Source organism: Haliotis asinina, chromosome 1 (genome assembly GCF_037392515.1).
Source record: "Haliotis asinina isolate JCU_RB_2024 chromosome 1, JCU_Hal_asi_v2, whole genome shotgun sequence".
In the NCBI taxonomy this organism is placed as follows: domain Eukaryota; kingdom Metazoa; phylum Mollusca; class Gastropoda; order Lepetellida; family Haliotidae; genus Haliotis; species Haliotis asinina.
In genome coordinates, this window is record NC_090280.1 from 93,279,147 (window position 1) to 93,294,185 (window position 15,039).

A 15,039-nucleotide genomic window follows, 5' to 3' on the forward strand; every position below is an offset into this window, starting at 1 on the left:
GCAGAACATACGCATCCTCGTTTGCTTATCATCATAGACTTTCAGGTGCCTTCACGAGAAATATTGAACTACATTCTATTTTGCAAATTACGTTCGATGGAATCGATCCGTAGATAATCGAGACTGATTGTAAATAAATAAATTCCACCTAGGCTCGAGAATTTGGCAATGAGCGCTGGAGTGCCTATTTCCCAGACAACGATAACGAAATCAAGCTTCTCAAACCAGACATATCATTATCCAGATGAGTTTAAAAGGAAATATTTCGGCTGCATAAGCAGTGTTTCACTTCAGTGCCCATGGTACTTCACAGACATGTATAATGAATAATCCTTGTTTAAGCAACTCTTGCCTTTGTGAACAGATTGTGTGATGGCCGGTCTTACCTCTAAAGAGGATATCGTTAGTCACTTCGCTTGTCACCAATGCTTTTCACTGATCTAGGTTCTTCATTGTCACCGCTAAAGTCGTTTTCACGTCATATTGGTTCAGGTTCGGTAGGTAATTCAAACTGATGATTCTCTGACCGGTTACCAGAAAGCGGCATGTCAGATTTATCTCTGTCGATGTCGAAAAGGGCAATAATTGCATTGATTGCATCTACGACAGCCTGTCATAGTGGATGAGTAGTATGTTATGTCAAGTCGTGATCATTTAACTGATTATTTAGATCAGCATGTAATATTCTCTCCCTCAGTATCTGTCAGTCCCTGACAGAAAATGCGAGATGAAAAATGTGTTTTTGTATTGTTTAAGGCGATGTTGTTTTCTATCTCCAGTTAAATAAATAGTGAGTAGTGTCATTGTTTAGTTGTTTCTTTTTTGTTTTGTTTTTTTTTTATTTATTTTATTTTATTTGTTTATTATTTATTTGTTGCTCACTACAGTTAACTGTGTATTTTGCCAGTATAATATGATGATATATTTTTAGTGAGTGAGTTTAGTTTTCCGTCGGAATATGGCAGTATTCCAGCTTTATGAAAACAGACTGTAAATAATCGGATCTGGACCTGACAATCCAGCGCCCAACAGCATGAACATCGATCTGCGCAAGTGGGAACCCATACCAAGTCAGCGAGCCTGACCACCCGTTATATTTTGACCTGTGTTTCCGGCATGTTGAACCCCACTGTAATTGTTGAAAATTGTAATATAATTATGGGCAAAACCACGCACTGATAATTCCCGAGTGCCTCTCATCCACACGGATAAAATCATTTGAACCGACAACAAAAGTCAGCTTCATTCCGCTTAAGTTGGTCATCCATACAGTGTACCCTAAAGGAGACTTCCAGAGGCTTCTCCAGGAAGTTAGAGATACAAACATGCATACATTATAAACATTTATATACCGCTAGTTTCTGGAATATGCCACTCAGAAGCCCTGGAAATGAGTCTGGGAAGATATTGGACAAGTTCGGTTCGGTGAAAGGTCAAGATTCCTGGTACCCATACAGAGATAAATACAACGATGTTCATAACAGGTTTTTTAATGGTTTCCTCCTGAAACCTGCATATTCTTCATTTCAGAGACGCAAAGTCACACAGAAAATTGATCAGCTGTACCTGCAGGAGAAGGAACAAAGGCTTTCCGTTACACAGAGATATAAGAATATTGAGCATGAATGAGCACATATTTACGAATAATATTAATAAAGGCTGCATAAAGAACATGCATGATGACAAGTGTTATCCAAACAAACGCAAGTTTGTTTTCTATGTATTTTAGATACTTTAAATTGCGGATAAATCAAGAAACGTTGGGATATTTTTTTACATATGTTATCCTCGCCTCTATGGGGATGTTAATATTATCGTAATAAATACAGCTTTCATCTCATTCAGTCAAACTGAAACAGATAAAACAGTTATAGCTGAATGTACTTCTCGAGATACATTTGTAATCTCTCTATATATCTATCTAACTATCTCTCTCTTTCTCTCATTCCCGTGATTCATTCTTTCTTCCATTCCTTGCTTTCTGTGCCTGCCTTTCGACCCTCCCTGTCACAGTTATTGTGAACCCCTACTGCTATTTTGTTTTAAACTTGCCTCGTTTGAGACGCGTAGTCATAAAATCCTCTTGAAGCAATTACGATAGCAATTTAATTGTATTCCAAGGAACAAAAACAAATTATATACGAGAAAGTTCAATTCATCCGTGTGGCAATAATTAAACACTGCATCCCTGGGACGGCCACATACTTTGCACCAGGGTAATCATGCATACATAAATGCTTCATCTTCTTATGGAGCGGAACATGGTAAACGTTTGGCAAGTTTCGAACCATTAAAGTCATATGGATAAATAACGTACCCTTTTATATGCATGTGCAGCATACCGAATTTGCGGAACTCCTGGCAAAACTCATGTTCGCCTCACCAGGCAAATATATTTTTTCATCTTTTAGGTAAATCGGCGTGCCTTCCAAATATTACTTCTCCGAATCTGCCTGTTTCCAATGCGCAAAAGTCTATTCCTACTCATCTACCTACCCAATAAACAACTAACCTGCCAATTAAGGGATAGACCTTGTGATATTTTCGTGGAGGAGGTGGCGGTTGGGATAGGTAGGAGCAGTATGCTGGCCTGGCGAGACAAGAAACAGCGAAAGCACATGTCCACATGTGTGCGAGAGAGGTCGTACATGCATGCATACACACACACACGCATACATACACACATACACACACACACACACACATACACACATACACACACACACACACACACGCATACATACACACACACACACACATACACACATACACACACACACGCACGCATACATACACACATACACACACACACACACACACACACATACATACATACATACATACATACACACATACATACATACATACATACATACATACATACATACATACATACACACATACATGAAAATGGTACACATCTAGGGCGTACCTGAAGTGTTGTAATATTGCTCTTTATCCAACATATTTAATTTATCAGTCAGCTTATTTTGCCCACAGTCGTATTATGCCTGAGAAATTCTTGACATCTCACTCACCCACTACTGCGAAAGAAACATCTAAAATTACAGATATTTAAAACACGAAACACAAATTCGTTTTCAGCTTATGTTTGAAAATGTTTCGTGTTCGTAACTTATTTCCAGTTAATTCTTTATCATCAATAAATAAATAAATAAATTTTCGGTTGTTTTTTCCCATTCTGGTTTCAGGCAGAGACCAGGCAGTATCGAACTAATCATTTAAATCTTAAACTGACATCATTTAACTTCCAGTCAATGTCACCAACTACCCGAGCATGAGGACGATGGTGCCGTAGGTGGTGGGGCCAACACGCCCCGTTGCCTTTACAGAAATATTGTTACACTTGGGTGCTACTGACACCCTCCGGCAATGTAAACACTCGCCATGGCCCGGATCAAATCGTATTTTGATAGAGCTCAGCCTCCTACCCCCCGGTGCGGGCAACGCGTATGGCAAAGTGATCAGCAACAGTAGCTGCATCTCAGGGCTTACACAATAGCTTGGCTGGAGAGAACAACACAGCCTTGCACCGACCTTTCATGTTTTTCAACACAAAACATATTTTTCCTGTTAGCAAAATTAATATTTTCCTATCACATTTAGCATTATTAATAAATTAAAATCTGTTTGTAGTCTTTTGAATATATGATTGAACAAGTTATTATACACTAAACACTGAATTCGGAAAACGTACATCACCTCCAAGAGCTTTGGAGAAACCAATTCGTATCACTGCTCAGTCATTGACAACGGAGCAAAATCGCAGTAGTTACAAGGAGGAATGGTTCAGTTTCTATTTTTTTAAACTGCATTACACATACAAAAATAGATCTCTTATTTTCGTAAAATAATGCATTTCTAAAAAAACAGTGCCGTGTTATTGCAAAACAAGCCTTTGTCCATTTCATGATTTCAAACCGTTTTCATTAATACGTTTATAAAAAACGTGTCCAGTACTTGTCGTTCAAAGCGAGACTGAGCAAAATGAGTTACATTACGAAGATCATGTAATCAGGACCTGACAATATGTTCATATATAGTCTGGTTCATAATTATTGAGAATTTTTCTTCTTACTTTGAGCTATCCTAACATCTCAACTGATTCACTGATACTTAAAACTAAGTAATGGTATAAGGGAGGTAACTCATCTTGGCCTACTGAGTATAGTGCAATTAGAGTTACTTCCCCTGAATTTGTAGCAGACGTCATTTTCCTCAGCACTGTCAACAATGTCTGCTGAAGATAAAACAAGGTTGATTTTTGAGTTGTGTAATCAAGGAATTGATGATGTAAATACATTGGCAGAGAGAACAGGAACTCCTCTTTCTACTGTGTATAGGATTAGGAAGAATTTTAAAGAGGGAAAGGATTTGGGGCACCAGAAAGGAGCAGGGAGACCCAGAAAATTGGACTTCTCAGATCGCGTCCGGCTGGGAATTTTAGCGTCTAAAAAGCAAAGGGCAAGCATCTCCAACATCAAGTATGAAATGATAGAAAGGGGATCAACAGTTGTATCAAAATCTACAGTTAGAAGAAATTTGATTGATCTTGGATGGGAGAAAAAGACTGGAATTCCTTCTCCTCTCATGAAACAAGAACATAAAGACAGGCGTGTTGAGTGGTGTTTGGCACATGAAAACTTTGACTGGGAAAATGTGATTTTTACTGATGAAAGCTCAATATGGGTATATCCCAATAATGTGAAAATATGGACAAAGTCTGCGTCAGCACCGTTGTATCGACGACCTAAATACAGCCCAAAGTTTCATGTATGGGGAGGGATATCCTTATTAGGAACGACCCCGCTGTGTGTGTTTGAGGGAAATCTGACAAGTCAACGGTACACTAACATATTAGATAATTTTCTCCTTCCAAGTGCACATGTGTTTTATGGAAATGACTGGATTTTGCAGCAAGATAATGATCCTAAACACACCGCAAAACATGCCAAGCAGTGGTTTCAGGAGAAAAATGTGACTGCATTACCATTTCCTGCATATAGTCCTGACTTAAATCCCATTGAGAACATTTGGGGGATGATGAAGGAATGTGTGAATCAAAAGGGGTTGACAAAAATTGAAGACATGAAGAGAGAAGTGGTCCGATACTGGGACAGCATAACTCACGAGACACTAACCTCTCTGATAGGAAGTATGCCTACCCGTCTTAGACTGTGCCGTGAAGCTCAAGGAGACTTGATAAAATATTAAATTGTTACCTACACAACATGAAAAGGTCAGTTCACTTTTACAATACATTCAATTTTATCTGATTTGTTCTCGTTTAATAATATGAAATGCTTTAGCTATTCTCAATAATTTTGAACCATACTGTATAACATGGGAAACTTAGGGGTACATGGGCACACAATAGTCTCTTCAAACCTGGATGACGTGGCGTCTCACGGGAGTCTTATGTTATGGAGACATATATTAACATGTTAAATCATACTTTAAAGTATGTAATTTATGTATTACTATGTGATGTTATACAAGGTAAGTTCAGTGAATTACATAAACATAAAATATATGAAACCATTGCATAAGCTTTAATCCGATTTTGACTAACATATGAAAGCATTACACTGAGCACTGTTTTTTCGCAAACAAAACAAAGCAAAACAATTCTAAATGACGGGTAAAAACACAACTGAAGAGAAATGTGTGCTACGAATTTTTAAGTTCTTTAAGTTTTTAAAATGTTGAGATTTTGTTTTTGCTTTGTTTCTCATAATTCTCTTTTAAAATGGTTCTTCAAATTTTACTTTTTTAAATGCTTGTAAATATAATTTGTATGAACAGAAGGGAGACGTAAATAAAATATTATGTGTTGTCTCTCTCTCTCTCTCTGTCTCTCTCTCTCTCTGTAGCTGCAGAAAGAACGTGCGTCCTTTCATCATATGTAGAGACATACTATATACAATCATAACAAAGAAGGAAATTTTAATATAGCTTAAATGTTCAACCGAAAGAGGGACATAATTGCTTTGTATTAGATACACATATGTTTCAACTGTGAGATTGATACATATTACAGAGAAGAGAAACTTTTTCCATGTGAAGTTACACAAACAACCCTTTTTGATGTTCTGATCATATACCACAGTTCTGTCAATGGTTGTTGCTCTCAGTCATAAGCGTCAGTATAGGTAACTTGCATAATACCGATAAGCTTCGAAGTGACGTTTTTTTGAACGGAATGTGATAGGTTCGTTCGATTCAGGATGATGTCACATGGTATTTAACACCAAAAATAAGTTTACATGGATGTTCATTGCCCTCAAAGTATCTAATTTTCCTGTTTCTTTTGACAAATGGAGGGCAATTCTGCCACACCAAAACCGAATGATTCACTATGATAATAAGTCTACAAAATCTTAAATGATTATCAAAACGCGATTCTCCAATTCATGCCCACATTCCTCGTACATGAATATATTGAATACGCCATGCTAAACTATCGCGCACACCACGTTTCATGATTCTTTCAGAGTGATTTCTGAACATGATGCAGAGTTCTCCTGTCTTAGATTTGGTGTGAACAATATTGTGGCTTCTGTCTCTTTCTTGTACAAGAAAAGTAAGCCTAAATACAAAAGGTGAAATGTTTCTCGGGCACCGACGCGTCACTTTTAGTTGTACGTGTAACAATGTTTTGTTACCATTTAGAAAAATAGCTTTGACTTGGCCGCGTCATCTATTTGTCCACTATAAGAATGAGTGTTTGTAAGAACGAGTGTGACTGAATCTACTTCTTATTGTAACTTGCTGAACCTCAAAAAAAAATTAATAAAATGTGTTCCTCCAGCGTCACTTTTTCTATTAAAAAATAAAATAAAGTCCTACCGCCTTGGTCACATTTGTAAAAAAATGTACCCGAGAAACATTTAATTTTTTTATGCAGCCTAACATACTTGTTCGTGTATATGTTCCTGCATGTTTGTAATAACAATATACGTACTCGTTACCTGTACATATTTTCATTCTTCATCACACAATAAGACCACAACATGACATAAATACCATGCAGTCTGCTCCATGTTGATGTTAATGTACAATAAACTTCTACTTTTTCACACAAAATTCAAATCAAATATGTGCTACGCACATACTATATTATTGCTGGGTATATTTTCATCATTAATCTGCTTGCAAGCAAATATGTAGTCTCCCTCACACTTTTAATGGCGACCTGCTCCTCAAAGGAATAAGAAGAAAATGGACAACTGCTGTATACAGCAAGTAACGCTATTTGTTTCAAATAACCTCTTTCAAATGGAAGGAAAGTTGAATACTGTTCTCGGAGATAAAAATATACACAAGTAGAAATGTTCCTAAATTGATGTAACATAATCAGTTTTTTTCTAACATAATCTGTATGAATTACTATTGTGGACCGGAATCACCCACTATGTAAACAAACATAGAATATTGAAATATATATTTCATTATTTGAAAAACATATATATTCATCGATGATAAAAATGAGGAAATTACTTGAAAAGATATGTATATTTTCTTTAGTTTTTCCCGTATACATGCAAATGACACATAATTTTCTTTTCTGTATAATTTCATTATCTCTTTAGCAATCTTTCTATGACAAACATGTCTTACTTTAAGTGCTCTCACCATCTACATAAAACTTCATTGCGTTGCAGTAAATCTCTAAATCTGGAAGATTTAGAAAGTGAAAATACCGTGACACTTTCGGGAATGTTTCAAGCGATAATTCAATATTATGGATGCAAATAACGTTACACTCTACTTGCTTGGTGCTCAAAATTAAGGCAGCTGTCCGTATTCACTTACAAATCTTGACTGAGTAAATAAACATCCGTCCTTACTTGTTTCATCACGAGAAAATGATTAAGAGTGTTCTTTCATATAAGTCGGAATATTCCCAGATTCCACACATCGTATGACATTGACAATAATCCACATGAGTTAACGGCAGTGTCAAAATTGCACATTCGCATAGTCTGTTTGTACTATCCACTCTTTTTTATTATCATGGTAAGGGTGATATATTTATCGTCGAAAACTCTGACAACAACCCATATTTGTTACAATAGGTAATAACGACAGTATTATATTGCAAATGCTTATACTCTGAATTGCACCATCAGCTCATTTTGTTACCATATATAAAGGCTGTATATATTTATCCTTGAACAACATTGACATCAATCCACATTTTATACAGTAAACATTATCGACAATATTAGAATCGCCAATGCTTATAGTTTGTACCATCCACTGTCTGTATGATCATAAGAGTGATATATATTTATATTCGAATATGACTGACAATAATCCATATTTGTTACAGTATGTAATAACGGCAATATTAGAATCGTAAATGCGCATGCAAAAAGCTTGTTTGTACTAGGAATTAATTTTATGACCAATGTAAGGGTTACAGTTGACGTCGAATGTAAGACCCGTGTACATCACAATAGTCTATTTATAGGTGAGGGTGTATTATTCAACGTTATTACTCTCCTATGTTGTTATACTTCAAGTCATGTGTATGTTAGGGAGTTGTAAGACAATGTGACATTATAGTCTGATGAGGTCAATAATTTCAAGTAAGTTTGGCCTTTCCTGCTGCGATGTGTTTACTGGTGCGTTCTCCCCGAATTTTCCTGAACAGTCGTGTACGTGTGTTCTATCAGGAACTAAGGATGGGGAGTTAGGATCGGGTGTCCCGGGCAGGTTCAGCTCTCATGGGAACCATTTTATATAGGTCGTTATTCAGATTTTTTTTAATGACTCCTGACTATATCATGCATGTACATGAACTTTTCAAACACTTCTTTGTGAGAAATGAACCCGTATTCATATCCAGCATCATTGCATTGTCTTTTTCTTAGATAGTATTGCATTTTCTTCATCCGCATGCTTCCGTATTGTGTCGAAGTTATTCAAAATTATTGCTGATATACGTTTTCACCGAAGAAATATTAATTCTGTAAACAGTATTAAGTTTGTTATCGTCTTATCAGTTTTGTTATTCTGTTCGAAATCAATATAGTGGGATGTTTGTTCTCCCAAAAAGGTAAGATGAGATAAAATATTTATTGCATAGCATTCCAGTAAGTTCATAGTAAGTTAAGTAGTTCATAACATATAGAAACATAGAGTACATAAATAACAACAGTTTGTCATATGCAGTACGACCACATAGATGCAATATGAGGCACTACACAGAATTCATTTACAATTGTAAACATCAGGACATATTTTAGAAATAGTTTCTGTTTGAAAAAAAATGTTATAAGTTGTTCTTCTCTTGAAAGTGTAGCAAATATTTAATCATTAAAAAGCAATGTTTGTAATAGTGACTCCCTTTCTTTGCTATTCTTGGTACAAGATATTATATAGTGTTGTTCATCTTCTTAGACAGTGCACATTTCACAGACATGACGTTCTAGTGGTGTGAAAGGTTTTGTATATCTTTCAGTTTCAGTTTTGAGTTTATGTGTACTTAGTCGTAGTTTTGAAAAATGTGTGTTTCTACACTGAAACAGATAATTCTCAAGATTTATGGATGACACTTGACCATTTAATTTAGTTGTGTTCATTATTTCAAAAGTTTGCTTTATTTTATTATATTTATCAGCCCAGACTACATTTTGAAAGATATATAATATAGTTTCTTTCCAATAGAATTAGACCTAGTACACTTGAGAATTATGTGTGTATGTGTGTTTGCGAGCGTGCGTGCGTATGTGATCATTGATCATACCCTTTCATGTGAAAACTTAGCATACTTTTCATTGTAATCCAGATTAATTTATGTTTAGCTATTCTATTAATTATTCGTGCCTTACAGGTAAAGCTAAAATGATATACATACAGGAGATATATGATCCGAACATTGCATATATATATATATATATGTGTGTGTGTGTGTGTGTGTGAGAGAGAATGTTGTATCACACACACAAACACACACACATACAGACATACATACATACATACATACATACATACATACATACATACATACATACATACATACATACATACATACATACATACATACATACATACATACATACATACATAACACAACTTTTATTTATATATATATATAGTAACCTTTAACCGTAACAATATCTATCTATCTATCTATCTATCTATCTATCTATCTATCTATCTATAAGTGAAAACCATTGTGGCAGGCACTGTTGTACTTCCGTTTGGCTGTACAGCATTTACGCCTGTTCGTTTGACGCTTGACGGGGTTATACGGGAAAATAATGTCACTCAATATCCGAGAAAAAAATCTACTAATGTCAAAAACTTTACATACGAATATTAGAAAACGTTCCATGACATTTTCTAAGAACATTGATATACATTACGTGATATAAGTGTTGCAGTGTGCAAGATTGATTAATTACCACATCAAAACATTTGATTACTTAAAAGGTTTGCAAATATCTTAAATTATGTACACACTGGGGTACCTAAAGAGATTTTTTACCATTTGGTGTTATTAATTAATATTATCAATATGTAGAGCAAACGTACACACAGTTACAGAACATAGATTATCTCCCTTTGTGAAATCTAAATAACTTCATCAAGAAAACGTTCTTATAGTGATGAAAGCAATTGACATAGATACATTTCATAAATATTTTCTTCGATAAGATAAAAGCAAACTCTTCTCTTGAGACCATTTAGATCTATTCTGTTGCTGACTCCACAATAAAGATTACTGGCTATCCTGATGTTTTGAGTGTCGTGTAAAAATGTAAGTCCGTAAAACAAACTAAATTATTTCGATTGCATCACCTGAAAACGAGATATAGTAGGACATTGTGAACAGTTTTGAGCTTTGAAACTGGTATCTGATGACATGCGCATCCCACCACTATCCGATCCCGTTAGCCGCCAAGCGGGAATAACTGCAGACCAATTGTAACCGGATCGGGGGTTTCAATGTCATAGCGAAGAATACAACAAATATAGAAGACCAAAGATAGCACAAAAGCAAAATATTTTGAATACATTATTGTTCATCCATTGTTCATTATGAAGTGGGTACGCGTACTGTAAAATTAATATAGAGTTAGTGAAAGGAATAGAAGTGAAATTCTGTCCAGTAATCATAAGCATCGCACCTGTCCTTCAGAGGGATTTTTCAAGCCCTTTGCTTGTTCGTGTTTCTAATACCAATGTGATATAATATCGACGTGATTAACGATATGCTTAATAATGTCGTTCTCGGATCATGATGGACTATGATATTCATAATTCTGCAGTGGTATCTGAAATACTGTGACTGATATATAGTAATACCAGTGGTAGTGATATAATATTGTCGTCACTGTTTCGATATGGAATATTTATGAACAAATCTATCTATTCAGAATAACTGTCTTGACGAAATGTCTTCCCCTCGTTGCATAAAGATTAAAGCAATATAGGGAATATAATCCGTAATTTCAGTCATCTTGGGCTTATTTTGAAACTAATCACTTCAGATAAATCCCCCAAAGTAACAAACACCAAAATAATATTTACATTGTTCGAAGAAAAACATATGAAATACATTGTATTGATTTACACATAAATCAAATATCCAGACGAAATATACATCCACAACGTTTTTGTCCGTTAAACAGTTCAAGTGTCGTATATTCAGGACACAATCAGTGTCAGTGCCAGACAGTGGACAATGAACTCCGTATATGATATGACGGTATGGGTTACCTGATACCCTCATTAGGCTGGACCATCTACCAATGTATAGCAACTCCGTGCACATGGGGAATGTCAGCAATTCCCCGCTACACTGTTGGCGAGGATACAGACATACACAAACACCGACAGCAGCAATATGGTCATCGCTAGCTGTCATTACTGACACCCCGTGACGGTGATAGATGAGGACTGGGAGGAGGGGGCTCCCCATGAGGAAGGTCAGGAGGAGTCTACCTGTTGCATGATTCCAATTAACAACCTCGGCGGGGATGCTGACTAATTATTTGTTCTTCTTGCCCCGTGGTATATTTACTGTCGTGATTGTTTTACCAGGGGATAGACGGCCGAAGATAACAATGCTAGATTTCGTTGAAATGATATCCTAATACATGCAGCCAAGCATTGTCTGTATGGCCGTGTGGTCTCTATACATGATAAGGCAACTCTTTCTGTCATGTCAAATGTCATATGGCACTAAATAATCATATACTGGGAAATGAAGAAAGACCTTCTGTAAATATAATGCCAGGAAATAAGAATACAACTGTGTCGGGTGGTAACACAAAACTTTTTGTCTATCAACGTCTGATAAAAATCGTGTTGTGATGTGAAGACGTCCTTAACAACAATCAACTGAATGAAAATCATTTAATGGCACCAATAGATTTAAATCTGCCATATTGACCATCGTCCATACAAATGTCTTGAAATTCCGGACTCACTGTCACATTTGTGAAAATATACTTCCGTTATCTCTGCTTAACAAATAAACGGTATGATTTACTAATGAAATCGTCATCTGTCAATATGATGTTTAACTTCGTCTGTAACTCTATCACGGTGCGTGAACGATATATAGCACTGGATATTTTAACCTCATCATTGCTGTCTACAGACAGAATATGTTCCAGAAATGATGCATTGGAAGATAATGCTAAAAAGACCGATTGACCCCTCTAATGATCTGCTAACCATTCCAGAGTTCTCAGTTATGCAAGTCACGTTCCTTATCTACCCCCAAGTAAATAATCAGCTGACTGCTCCTGTGTACTCTACCAACAGTCAGAGGGACACCATAGTCTGTTGTACAGACTTACATACGTTTAAAACAATCACCTCCATTCCGTTTACTCTCCCCCTCAACGAGCCCATCGTGTTCTGATCCATTTTACAGTTCTTGGGAGACATGATGATTCCTTGATACGTGAGCTTTCACGTGTGTTACATTATTGTATTGAAACCGTAACTTCACTTTGGGGATCATGTACTATTCTATTGTGTCCTAGTATACGCCTTCAACCAAAATGTTTTTCCCTTTTACACTGGATATAATGTGTATAAGGTTTGATAAAAATATAACATTTCAAATTCAAAGGGGTAACTTAAATATCCAATCCACAACGGGATGACAATTATGATCAATACAAAATGTGCTCTCTCGTCTGCAGCATATTAATATCCCGACCCTGTGCATCCTTTGTCGGCCCCTTAAGTATTCCCCTGCATAAAGTATGCATGATGATCCATCTACCAGCTCTCCCTGACACCGGTATGCACCTTGCACTGTGGCAGGTATTCCCCAACCCCAGGAGCCGTGCCATATCCACTTGTAAAGATGCCTAACACTGCAGGGGTACAAGGAGAATCCAGTATGTAGATAGGTAATTCTTTTCCAATGGAGGGGGAGGGGGACTTAATCAGAAGAAATCTTATGTCACCAGTCAACAGTAGGCCGAGGGTGGTGGATAGAATCACTCGACATCACTTCCATGTGATGAGAGCTGCGGGGTTAGTAGACAACCCTGGCACAACCCTCCCTAGAACTCCGCTCCTCCCAGAACTGTCAGGCAGAATCCTATCCCGACCAATCAGCAGTCAGGTGAAGCTTAGGCAAACCCAGGAAGCAGAAAGGAGTTTAAATCTCTCATTTGTCAACTTTATTGCCTCTTTATCGCTTCAATTGGCCGGTATAGCCAAAGACGGTACCCTAGGAACATTTATCTGGCAGAGTGAAGTCTTCTCCTTGCTTGTCCCCATGCTAATGGACGTGACGAACCCTCTGTCTCCAAGAGCTAACGCGTTCTCCATCGCTTCGCTCATGTCAGGACCCGGTGCGGAAGCAATGTTCATGGGAATACCCCCTCTTGTCCCACCACAGAGGAGTACAGACTGTTACTTTGACTGGAGTCAAGGAGGAACATACCCGACTGTCAAGACAATGGAAGGTGGGTGTCCTGTGATTTGCGTCATCCCCGCTCAAAGGATGTGCCCATTACAATTATGCTTTTGTGGAGTGTTTGTAAATGCTTTGACATCATTTTTCAGCAGTTTAATAATGATGTTCAGTTTACTACAAACTTCATTAGGAAAGATTAGGAAACATTTACTAACATTATCTAACCCACAGACTTGGCTTATGTCAGTATCAGTAGTAACACCTGTAAAGGTTGACGTTTTGATCCGCTTTATTGATTACTATTGATTATAATTAAGTATAATTTGTCGCTTTACATATATTTTATCGCCTGTATCGAATAATTATTGAAGATTGTAATATCAACTTCCCTTTTAAGGCTGCCTGGTTTGTTTTGTTTTGTTTTTTTATGATCAGTATATCCTTATGTTTCTTAATTTTACAACACAACCATATCTTTTCATAAGTTAAAATAATGCCAGTAAAATAGGAGTCCATTGTACGATTCCGACTATATCATATATTGGTGTGTATTACGCATTATCTAATAGTGATGAGACAACGTGTTCGCGAATGGAAAAGTGTCCTAGTAATCTTCTTGCAATGTGTAATGAAGTGTCTCCAAATTTATTCATCTGCAAAACACACAAACCATTCATCACTTCAAATAAGAATCCCATCTCCCCCAAGAAACTAAAAACTATCTGCAAACTAGCGAACCATCGCATGTAAGCCTTTACGGGCAGAAGGAGATCCAATTTAAAAGCTCTGTTTCAAATTGAGCGTATAATGTAACGGAACATAAATGTTTAGGAATATAAGGTGACGATCCGCAGCATCTGCTTCGGGGGAAAACCAAAAGCCTTCTGGAGACGACAAATATTTTAGAATTAGATATGTTAACATGGAAAAACAACCTGCTTTGGAATTATTATAAACTCTTTAAAGTTACTGTGGCTGCTTTCAGTAAGAGTCGGAGTATATCATTTCTTCAGATGATTTTTAATGCTAGTATATTCAAAATATAAAGACAGATATCATAGAAGTGTTTTGTATGGTATTGTTTGGTTATGTGCGGTTGCAAATTGTTGAAAGTAAAA

The 15,039-nt window shown here is 36.6% G+C and overlaps 1 protein-coding gene across 1 annotated transcript in view; it reads left to right on the forward strand.

The window, feature by feature from the left end:
- The first annotated feature begins 13,690 nt into the window (after positions 1-13,690).
- The window catches only part of LOC137284411 (T-box transcription factor TBX10-like), a 37,969-nt gene continuing 36,620 nt past the window's right edge, over positions 13,691-15,039 (forward strand). The window contains exon 1 of the mRNA XM_067816209.1: positions 13,691-13,970. Coding sequence (XP_067672310.1) covers positions 13,781-13,970 — 190 coding nt within the window. The 5' untranslated portion in view covers positions 13,691-13,780. The remainder of the gene's footprint in view (positions 13,971-15,039) is intronic.